The sequence below is a fragment of the Ylistrum balloti genome, unplaced genomic scaffold, assembly GCF_031769215.1.
Source record: "Ylistrum balloti isolate Yb309-2 unplaced genomic scaffold, AGI_CSIRO_Ybal_v1 Utg369848, whole genome shotgun sequence".
NCBI classification, from domain to species: domain Eukaryota; kingdom Metazoa; phylum Mollusca; class Bivalvia; order Pectinida; family Pectinidae; genus Ylistrum; species Ylistrum balloti.
The window spans coordinates 84,159-96,335 of NW_026782002.1; the positions used below are offsets into that span (position 1 = coordinate 84,159).

The window sequence follows — 12,177 nt, forward strand, 5'->3', positions numbered from 1 at the left end:
GCAACAAGCTTTTAGACGTTTCGGTAAAACAACTACGTAACCCAGACGTACGGAAGCTTTACGACTTCCGCAACAAACAAAATGGCTGAAAAGAAGGACTCGTCTGCTGCACCGTCTAAACAAACTGAGGTTCCCGAAGTTTCTAAAGGTTTGTAATGGACATGAAACAATTAAAAACATGTATCAATCGATTCTTTGAAGGCAAATGAATGCTACATTCTGATAGCATGCGGTACTAGATGTGGAGTGATGTTTTACTGAAAAACTTTTCACATTGTCCGCAAACCGGCCCCTGACTTGAATCAGACAGCTATGATCACAGAAGGCCGGTGATTATTGAAGCGTGAAATATATTGACATGCTTTTTGACTGAGTCAGCATTATTAAATTAATGTCGTGCAATAACTATAAACAATCCCTTGTCTTGAGAGGTTCACTTGTTAACAATATTCTGCAATCCTTATACCGATATAAACAAAAATAAAAAAAAAATAAGAGCAACATTAATGTTGTATGCGTCTAACAACCACCATCCATACATTATTATTTAGCTATCGGGTCGGAGATAAGTCCAGATTCCACTATAGTAGTAGTCCGCTATTATAGCTGTATTTAACAATGTTAACATTAAACAGGACAGGTTGGGTACGTATTTCTAATAGTATAAGTAAAAATTCAAAGAAATCTATCCAAAAAAATGAACAATGCACATAAACCTACGCAGAAAGGATATGAAACATATGTATATAAGATCATACATGTATATAAGATCAATAGCTAGATTAAAAAGGAAATGTAAAAATGTCATCAGATGGTGTGTTCTACATATGATAGCTTAGAACCATTTCAGGCAGTGGTACCACTATGTCTCTGAGATCAAGTTTCTTACATAATTTATGAATTAGACATGTGAAATACTTTTCACTCTTAAACATTTTATGATTACAATAAAAATTCATTAGAATGTTTACGTAAACTTTAATACAAAACAACACTGGCTAGTGTAGAGGTAGCTTTTTATGAAAAACTTAATTTTTTGCCAAGCCAATTACATATACCATCTCTTATCATGATAGTATCTGTGATTGGTTAAGTAAAAATTTTTTGGATCAAATATTTGAGTCCTGGACTCATGCTTTTCCTGTGGGACTTGCTCAAATTTTGAGAACCAACTATATCTCTTAGTATTGGGACTCCTTACAATTTTGGAATGAATGTTCTGTACTCGCTTGAAAAAGAAACCCTACAAAAATTACTGATGTTAGAATTGAGACTACTTCATGATCCTCCGCCCTAGTCTCTGTAGTGGATTTCAGTATTAGTGTACTGACAGATCTCAGAAGTGATTCTGGCACTTCTGAACTTGATTAGATATTTTATGAAAACCTGTGGTTATTACATGTAAATATTCACTAGTATTGTTGTTAATTTTTTAAATCAGGCTACACTAATGTACACAAAGTAATGTGTATTCACCCTAATGTAAATATACTGAGATACAAGTACAGAAAGGGAAAGACAATCCATTAGAAATCTTAAGTAATATCTGTAGCTCTTTCCTATCTCATAGACAGAGAATTTATATGAACTCAGTTCTAATTAGTATAACACTTATAGCCTTATAGATGTCCTATTATGCTTAGAGTAAAAAGTTTTTAAGAACTTGGACGAAAAGTAAAACAGAATAAAAGATTTTAATGTACATTTATGTTAAATCTTTCGTTTTTTTGTGCAGAAACTTTAAATCAGTGGGAGACAGAAGCCAAGGATGGTAAAGATGAAAGTCAGGTGAAACTGGGAGACTATCTTCTGAAGCTTGCTGATTCTGGAATAGAAAGAGAGGAGAATGCTCAGAAAGCTATACATTGGCTTGTGCAGGCATCAAAGCAAGGCAATGATGATGCTACCAAAAAGCTGGGAAAATGTCTCAAAACAAAAACAGGTAGGAACTGAGTTCAGTTAGATTGAACTGCTAAAGCATAACAAAATTATGTTGCTTCCTTTTATCCTTCCAACCCTATCTTTTTTATTTACTCTAAATGTGTTATTGTAACTTTAAAAGAAGCATCATTAGAATTATATTTACCTACTTGCTTTGTTCATAACCCATCTGAAAAAAATCAGAATGGCTGACTGACAGACAGCCATCTTGGATTTAGATAGTTGTAGTTTGTTATGGTTATATTTTACATGAGAAGTACTGGATTAATTAAGGGCCTTTTGTTCAATATTGAAAATCTGACAAGGTTCATTTGACTGGAATTATAGGCCTCTAGTCCAACATAGACCAGATGAGGTTCATTTGACTGCAGTTATGGGCTTTCTGTTAGATACATAATCGGATGAGGTTCATTCGACAGAAAATGGGGATAAGGTTCATTTAACAAGACTTATGAACCTTGTGTCAGATTAAGTATATGACAAGGTTCTTTTGACTTAGAGGTATGGACCTTTTGTCAGATGGGGTTCCATGGGGTTCCTATCAAACTACAGCGTTGAATCCCTCAGAGGACTTGATTTGGTCTTGGGTTCTATATTTATATCATCAGGCCTTTTGTGAGTTGCTGTTTCAGTACAATCTCAAGTTCTAGTGTGGAGTTTTGGGCCTTGTGTCAGCTGGTGCTCTAGATACTGATCTGTGAGAAAAGATATCTTTTTTTTGTTTTTTGTTTGTTTTGTTTTATTTCAAGATTTAGTAATTTGACAAAAGTTTCCTTCTTTTAAGTGAAGCATGGTAAAACATCTGATTTTTTTCAATAAAAACAATAATTTTCTGTCTAGTTATATTATAAACCCTTTCTAGGTTTGTTCCACTTGCATTTTGAATTTGAATTTGAATTGTTCAAACATTAGACTGCATGTATAACTATTGATAAAGATATTGGTGTCACAATAATTGCTCCAGGTGGTCACTGTTCTCATCAATGTAAAATGCTGTGGGAAGCAGGCTATAAATGACCATCGTAAGCAAGTGATACCATCAAATTATACACATACATGTCACTTTATAAGCATTGATTTAGTGTCATTTTTCTCTCATTTTGCTGCTTGAACATGCACATGCGAACTGACACAACTTGAGGCCCCAACTCTGTATTACATGTTCTCAGTATATATGGACCACGGGATGTGTATTGCCCGAGTGAATCTGTGTTTCACTTTACATTTTGATAAGATAATCACATCAAGACTCTCAGAATAATTGTAAGAGTCATAGAGATTTTAACAAACATTAATCTGTTGTCATATGCCTCAATCTAAACTCTCAATACTGATATGTCAATACTACATTTTAACTTCTGCCAATACACAAGTAGACAAACACCTTTTAAGGAGCTATGTTGACATGGTTTCCTCATTTTGATATCCATCATGATGAAGAACTAAATAAAAAAAATCTTGTGATTTTCTAACAGTTAATTAACATGTATTGCAGTACAGTGTGCAGTAATTTATAATTTGATTCAGAAAGTAGTATGCCATTAGCGATCAGTAGTTTCCTGTCTTGCTAGGAAGCATTTAAACTTTGTCAAGATCTTGGGCAATGTTGACTCTGATAGTTCAAACTCTTAATTTATTTTCACAATCAGAATTTAGAATTTGTCCAAGGGGTTAGAAAATTTCTATTTAATTTTGTTTGGACTTAATATTTACTGTACAGTGTATATTAATTCATGAAGTCAAAGTTAGAAGAGTTTATAAACAGAGGCTAAAACTATTGTCATGTGTGTTGTGACGTAAACTGATCTTGATGCCATGTGAGTATTTTCCTTTATTTTCATCTTTCATTTTAAGGCATCACAGCTGAGAATGAAGAAAATGTTCAGTGGTGTGTGGAAACAAGTAACTTTGAGAAGAAAGTGCGGTCAGCATCTTGTGGTCTTTTCCACACCTTGTCAGGGACACATCAGAAAGTGATGTCTTTAGAAGAATATATCACAGCAGTCAAGAAAGTATCAGGGGGAGATGTTTTGGAGGAGAAAGTTCTTATAGCTGCAGGTAAGAAGATTTGGTTCAGATTATTGCATACTCACTAGAAGTAGGAGAAAAAAGGTAAAGGGACCTCAGGAGAACTTAACATGGAGGCCCTTAACTTTTACTATTGTTCTATAAATAATTCACAATCTTGTAACTTTCTGTTTATTACAGCATAACTTTGTTATGATTTCATTGTTGTATCAATGTAAAGAAATCAAACACTGTTTAAATTTTTCTCTGATTATTGATTGTCAGTGAAAGCCACACCTATTTTAAAATAATTGATTTTGGTTGGAAATTTGTTTTGTGTATTCTAAAACCAATTAAAATCCAAGAATATGCCTGTCCACAAAATGATAAGCAGATAAATGTTAACGTAGTTTATAGTGCTTGACAATTTTGTGAGCAAGATTAATCCACAAAGTAAAGTGCTAACAAAGATAATTTTGGAAAACAACAACATTTTCAACTCACCAAAATATATGATTTTGCAGTATGTAAATAGTTAGTTATAAAAATATTACAGAAAATTTGTGTATCTACATGTTGATGGTGCCATGGGAATTTTACCATTTAAAGAAAAGTATTATAAAAGATTGACAAAGGTAATGCCAGTTTATAGGAAATAATACTGCACTTTATGATAAAGAATTGATAAAGGCATAATGATTGTAAAACTGTTATTTGACAATACCATTTTATCATTTTCTTTACACAATAATTCAATTAGGTAAGAAGATTGGTGACAACATCAGTGAAACAGAATTTGCCAAAGTTTTATCAAAAAAGATTCAAGGAAAGATAACTCTGACATCGTCAGAAAAAGATTCCCAATCAGAAGAGTACAAAAAAGCTGGAATTATCAACAAGGTAAGGTCAAAATGTCATATGATGAAGTTCAGATAACTATGGAGTGATCAGATGAAGCAATTGTAATGTACACACTTTTCACCTAACCGTCCATGGTTTGATTCCTGGAACAGAAGTGTAAAGGTAGGGGGGTCACTTATCTGACCACATGGGTTTTCCTGGTACTCTGGTTTCTTCCCACAGTAAGACCTCTCAGGTGCTTATATCTGGGCCTGATTAATATAATTTGCAATATCATGTTCGCAACTGTTGAAAAATGATTTTTCAAAAAAAACATTCAATAATTATGGGTAGCATTTTCCAGTTTGAAATTTAGGTATCTATCATACACTACTCGAAACTATTATGCCTAGAGATTTGAGAATATCACAGTACATGTGTTTTTCTGCATTGTATAGGAACTAATTGAGACTGAATTCTATATCTTGTTTCCAGGTTATCAAGCATCCGAAAGCTACAGCCATGGTTCTTTTCGATGAGGCATTGGAATGGGTTTCTGATGAAGGTTTGAAATTTGGCTGGTCCCTTATTCCAACAAATCAGCTTTACTTGCTTGGTGTGTTTTTTCTGTACAGTTTCATATCAACAAAGCTCCTGTTTCTTGTTATCCCACTCATTGTATTTTACATTGCGATTACCATCATGGTTATCTCGACCTTACAAATGTTCTACAAGAGCAAGAAGTTAAGGGACGCTACTGCAATGGCAAGCATTCTCAAGAATTATGATGTAGGAGTAGATGTTGATGATACAAAGTCACAGTACTCATGGAACTCGTTAACACCATATTTGGTGTATTTTGGTGCCTTACCTTTTTTGATAGTTAGCTTTTCATTGGCTAACAAATTATTCATACCCTGCTCTGAATTGATGATACTCTCTGGCGTGTTGTCTGCTATTTGTTTTTCTGCGTTAAGTGACAGTCATGATCTTATCACACTGATGGCATTGGGATGCAACTTTCTCGCCTCGCTTCCCACATTTTTCCATGCATTTCCTGACATACCGGTCATCACCCCGATCCTACACTTTGTAACAGGTTCGTTATTCTCTATAGAGCTTGGTTATGGTTTTTCTCTGAATTTCGGGATTCCTTCTCTTTCACACATTGTAATTGGTGTATTTTTTATCATCATGGCGATGCAGAAGTCCTTCAATGGTTTGTACCGGGTGTTGATTCCACACCTAATCTGTTACTTCTGGTGGAATTTCATGACGTCACTCTTTCCTTTTACGACCTGGACTGGATTAGCCCGTGCTGGTGTTGGCTATTTGTTTCTTCCTCTTCTCTTTCCGTTTATATTATTAGCCATTTTCGGAGGTTTTCTGTATTTCATTTATCGTCTTTTCCTCACAGAGCTTTTCGGGAAGGTTGTTATAGCTCTTCTGATGCTGTCTGTGCCAATTTTGTTAACACAGACTAAAGCACTCTTTGGGAAAAAGACAGATAAAAAGTATAAGAATGTCAAGACTATTGTCATGGTAATTTTCGGTGTTTTAGCTTTCATCCCTCTAGCCTTTATTCGGCTACCAAGTTTCAAATCAAAGGGGAAATTAAATCTTTCTTGGGAAGACTACAGCAGTATTTGTGTTGATGGACTAACGAGCAACACAGCACCAAATCAAATGCTGTGCAGTCATTTCATTGGCCAGAAAATTGTATGGGAGGGAACATTTGTCGGTTCAAAGGTTACAAAGATTGAAAATAGTGTTGCACCATTACTGAGTAGCTTGCCAGGATTTATTGCAGAACAACTTCGCTGCATATACGGAGAAGAATTTGGAGACTGTGATTCTGATGAAATCACAGAAAAGGAACAACAAATTTGTCAGCTGATGAAAGGGGCAGGGAGAGACTGTCACTTGAAGAAACATGACACTTTCTCATTTCTGGTCAATGTAGAAATGCCAGACTCTGTGATGCTTAATTTGGATGCGGGCGATGGATTTAAAGCAACAGTTGCTGCTTTAGAAGCTGAAGACAAAGTCAGAGTTACAGCAACTCTTCATGATGGCTTTGGGACAAAAGCCTTACATCTGAAGCTGAAACATATTAGTTGTCTGAGCAGAGAGCTGCCAGTCATGGAAATGATTGAAGAAGAAGATGATGATGAAATCATTGAAAAAGCCATGAATGAAGCTGTCACTGTTGCATTTAATTTCTTCTGGTATCCTTTGGTTGAATATACTCCTTAGTTTCTCAAGGCCAAAAGCACATATAGGAATATAATACCTAGAAAACAGCAATATACTGCCAGTATAAGTTACCAAGTTTTGCTGGCATTACTTGAATTATAGTGAATCTAAGGATATTTAGGGCAGCCTAATATACCTAATTCATGTAGATTTTAAAAAGCAAAATCATAATATTTCAGAAATCTGGGTTACCTTATTCAGGATTTTTGATGTTAGTAAATTAAAAATCAGGTGATCTTTTGTCAGTTAATCAGGATCATTACCTGTCATCATCGAAGCTAGATATGCAAACGAGAAATTTGTAGAGGTAATGTCTCTGATTATTTTCATTCGCCAGTGAAATGTCATGTTACATCTCAATTAGAGTAGTTAGTTTTCTTTCACAAGCTAGCTGGGCTATAGTTTATTAAGTGGGTTGTATTAATATATATGTCTTTTCATTGTATGCTAAATGCATGCTGGGTATGTAATTTTCACTAGTCAGTTCTTATGTGTTACTGGTATACTGTCAGAACAAGAGAGATTTAAGCAAAGATGTGAGCAAAGTACCTTAACTTTGATTTATTTTACATGGTTAAAAAGAGGAGATTGTTTTTGATATCAGAATTTAATTAATTCAGACATCAGTGCACTGAAGAAATGAATGGTCAGCTGTCCTTGAATTTTGATCTGAAGTTTGGATGTAATCCCTGTAATTCTGATGCTAAGTTGACTTTTAATTTTTGTTTTTATATCAGTTTTTAGATGGTATTCCTCATAGCCAGAGTTAGTATTTGTCAATATGCAGTGCTGGCCTTCAATTAAAGATAAAGGAAACCAGTGCACAAGCTGTTATCATCAAGACGAGTTCTTATTTTACATAGAGAAAATAGCATTTTTTTTGGTAATGGTACTCAACAGCAATACATATTAGTGGGTTTATGACTAGGTATTGGCTTACTGGCAGATAATTTTGGAAGTTTATTTTGAAAGAGCCAAGGTTTATCCTACTTTTTTTTTTTTTTTTTCTATTTTTCTTTTTGTATTGTTTTGAAGTATTTTGTATTAAGGACTTGATTAAATTGCCTCAGACTGATACCTTTGTTTGATAAACAAATCATGTTTTGTTTTAATGATTTTTGTATACGTTTAATTAATTTCTGTATGAAAGTATCAAATAATATATTTCATATTTCGAAATTGCATGTAAAATTATTAAATATATTTTTTAGATATTGAATTTTTGGGAAAAGTCTGGTTAAGAGATGTTTCAGTGATTAAAATGTCGTATCTATGCAATTATGAACCCTTTGTATAGCATTTCAAGATGCTGAAATATTGTGATCAATGTCTCTGTATGAACTAACAAAGTCTTAAATATTTCATTTTTATTTACTTGACTATGTGTACATGAACACAATGCCTTTACTTTTCTCAAATACAAAAAAAAAATTGTCTCTTTTTGCATACTTTATATGGGACCCATCGTCTTCGACCTAATGTCTAAATTTCTCCTCAAGATGTCTATATAATAGGGACCCACTGTCAAAAAATTTTCCAGATTACATTTTATCTAAAAATACATCAAGATTTAAAGTTTCAAGTCACAAGAGTAAGATTTCTTGAAATTTTTTTTTATGTAAAAGTGACATGCTTTATCTTGTTTTGTATACATTATTGTATATTTAAATAAATAAGTGGGGATTATTGTATATTATTTACCTGATGTTTTTATCAAATTCATTTGCAATTTTTGTGATATTAATCTAAGTTTTATAGATTTTCAAACCTAAACCTAGCATGGTGAACTAAAATGAAGGGGTATAACTCAATACAGTGTTGAAAGACCTATGCATATTTGTATCAGTAAGCAATGTAATATATGACAGCCACATTGCACTATCAGCAGGAATGTTTAGAAGGTGGAACTGAGGGATATTTAAGATTTTTTTTTAGATATCTGGCTGTATTCAGTTTTATTGTTTCTGAAACTTTATAGTTTTGAATACTCTTTTTACATCTATTAACATATAATTTTCATATTTTTTATGTGATCATGTGTGATTTTAAGCAACACATCTCAACATGTACATATCAGGCCTACATTTTTATACATATAATCATATTATTTTACTATAAATCTGAAAGTATATGTACAAATACAAAGGAATCTCTTATTTGTGTTAAGAATTTTGGCTGTAGAGATTAATGAATAAGTGAAACATTTTATACCATTTAATGGATATATTTAAAGTATATAAATACATTTTATAAAATACTCAATAATCAAGATTTAATCATGATATTAAGTTATAAAAAAATATGATTTCAAAATATATGGGGCTTCAAGAAATATAATATCTGCATTTAAGTACCAGGATAATAACTACCATGTCTTATTTGTAGTGGATATTTCAACAGTTCAAAGATTGTACTGACAGTAGTGGGGACAAAGTCACTTGTTTGCTTTGAAATAAGATTTATTTCTATTGGACACTGGTTTGATCTCATTTAATTCATACCAAAGTTGTGATGTTAGAAATGAGACCAAAATCAGTTTTGTAGATGTCTTTCTTTTTTAACTGATAAATACTGATTTGTAAATATAATTTGTGATGTTAACAATTCAAAAGAGAGATCCTAGATACTGGGTTTCTCGTTTTCGGTGTTTAGACATCATGATACTGTAAAAGGCTCAAATTTTGTGGTTTTCATTGGCGTTTTATTTACTGGATAAACAGTGCTCATAAAAATCTACTTATTCTGAAAATTCATGTTAAGGATTTTCTGTTTATCATTTTGTGGACATGAATTTACAGATTTTCAGCATTACTCATGAAATCAATGACAATAAAATACCCATCAAAATTAATTTTTTAACAGTAAATGACAAACTAAGATAAAAGAATACAATGATGTGTTTCAATTTTGTTGCATCTTCTTAAGACCTGTCTAATAAGTTGTAACATGTGTACAAAGGCCACAAGATTTCTTCTTTAAAATTTTGCAAATGATGTACTCCAGTCATAGATATGCAGCCATTAAATTAAAATAAATATTTTTTTTTAACAGGGAACTGAAGGAACAAATCAAATTCTACAGTATGAGATTGTATTGATTTAATGACAGGTTCATAGTATGTGTATAGACAGAACAGAATGACCAGTTATTTTGAACTTCTAGCTATTAGACCAAGCACTTGCTTAGAGTTAGATGACATACTACCTGAAAATTTTTTCTCCTGTTATGACAAATATCAACTTTGCCTGCAACCATTGTAAACATGACCTGTCATACTTGTCCCACAATGTCCATGGATATTTTTTTCTGCTTCTTAACAAGCCTATGCGTTTCATTTTCAATACTAATTTTTTTTATTTCTTCGTCATTTTTCTGATAAACAGTGACAATGTTTATTATTTGTGTTATTTACTTTGTTGGTTCAGGATATTTCTCATTGGCTTTTTACATTTGTTTCTTTAAGTTTTAAACCTAACTACTTTCACATATAATCGATATATATATATATATATACATATTCATATATAAAGATGTAAATTATACATGATGATATTAATATATTGACTTACCCTGTTACACATTTTATTGCTATTATAAATATATATCCAGCACATTGTTACTGTAGTCCAGAACCTTACACTTCCTTATGTATATGGATTGAAATTTAAGCAAAATATCAAATTGTTTAAGTGTTTTAATATGTTATATACATATTGATTCAACATTTGTGATAAAATTTAATAGGTTTCAGATGGATTGTTACAATTTTATTTACAGAAAATATTGCGTTGTTTAATTTTTTATGACATTGAAAATGTCGGCTGTGTAAATTTCTTTACAAGTTCATGGTCATAAATGTTGTCAAAAAATATTTAAAGGTTTTTATATCAAAATTTGCAAACTTGTTGCTTTATGCTGGTATTCCAGTAAATTTTCCACGATCAATGCATAGCATGTTACAGATAACGGATATAGTAAATGTATTTCTAGTTTTACATATTTAAAACAGTCTTTCTGCTTTAGTACTAACATTACTGCAATATTAATGTGATGTATGATCAAAGTTCATAATTAACATTTTGTTCTTTAGCAGAGCTATTTTCAGAAAATAAAAGATTTCAGGATTTCAAACTGGAGTTTTAAATTTCTTTAAATAGTATTTGGTTATACAGATGCAAAAACTGTTGAAAATTGAAATGCTTATGATGAACCAAAAGTATACTTTTGCATCATGCATACCTGGTAGGAGTATGTATTCTGTCCCATTTCATCTTTTCTTGATATTACATGGCAGATTTAGACCTTGTGTTATTAGGTACAATATCTACAGATGAATATCTCAAACATACTGATCTAACAGGATCCAGTTTTATTGAGCATCAACAGCATAAATGAAAGTAGAAATTTTGAAATATTTTTTTTCGTATTTTGGTTTGATGTACACTTGTATTTTTTAGAATTTATTAATCATTGAAAAGTTGCTCTAATTGTTCAACTCTCTTGGCCCTGGTCTCTTCAATGTGATCACCATGCCATAAACATTTGTCTTTAGCATCCTTAGAGAAAGAAGAAAGTATTTTTGGATAAATGACAAGTCTTGTATCCCAGAGGTCTGAGGAATGGGGTCAAATTGGGGAAATGAACAAATTTAAACATATTTCTGTAGAAATTATAGTATTTTATCCACATTTGGCCTGAACAGTCCTTGATAAACTTGACTCAATTCTCCATACAGTTGGTCTTGAAATAAAGGTTTTTTATCAAATGTGATATAGAGCATGCTTGGGTAAAGGGGGGTCATTTTTGTATAAATGAAAGTTCGGACTCTTGAGGGCAGAATGGGAGGGGATGGGTCATAAGGAAAAATTATTTTAAAATCTTTGTTCAGATTATGGTATGGTCTATTCATCCATCTTTGAACAATTTTTGGTTTTGATCAATGTTACTGGATTCCATGTGAATGTTCATCTTGATCCAATGTTACGTTTCTTGAGACTGATCAGAAAAATGCCAACAAGGACCAGCTTTGACCAACAAAGAAAAAGTTTGGGCTTAATCTTCCACACTAGTATGATTTCAGTGTTGGTAGGGGACCAAAAATGTGCATAACTGTTTTGTTAATGCTATTTCTCA

General features: G+C 32.4%; 1 protein-coding gene across 1 annotated transcript; it reads left to right on the top strand.

The window, feature by feature from the left end:
* The first annotated feature begins 81 nt into the window (after positions 1–81).
* Positions 82–7,073, top strand: LOC132545442 (wolframin-like). The gene is made up of 5 exons (XM_060209126.1): positions 82–148; positions 1,736–1,942; positions 3,796–3,999; positions 4,709–4,848; positions 5,284–7,073. The coding sequence occupies exons 1-5, from the start codon at positions 82–84 to the stop codon at positions 7,042–7,044; spliced, it is 2,379 nt and encodes a 792-aa protein (XP_060065109.1). The 3' UTR covers positions 7,045–7,073.
* The last annotated feature ends 5,104 nt before the right edge of the window (positions 7,074–12,177 follow it).

Excerpts from the sequence above, each read along its gene's own strand:
- LOC132545442 (XM_060209126.1), top strand. The coding sequence starts at position 82 with ATGGCTGAAAAGAAGGACTCGTCTGCTGCACCGTCTAAACAAACTGAG. Across the intron at positions 149-1,735 it reads GGTTCCCGAAGTTTCTAAAG|AAACTTTAAATCAGTGGGAG; the intron begins GTTTGTAATGGA and ends TTTTTTGTGCAG. Across the intron at positions 1,943-3,795 it reads ATGTCTCAAAACAAAAACAG|GCATCACAGCTGAGAATGAA; the intron begins GTAGGAACTGAG and ends TTTCATTTTAAG.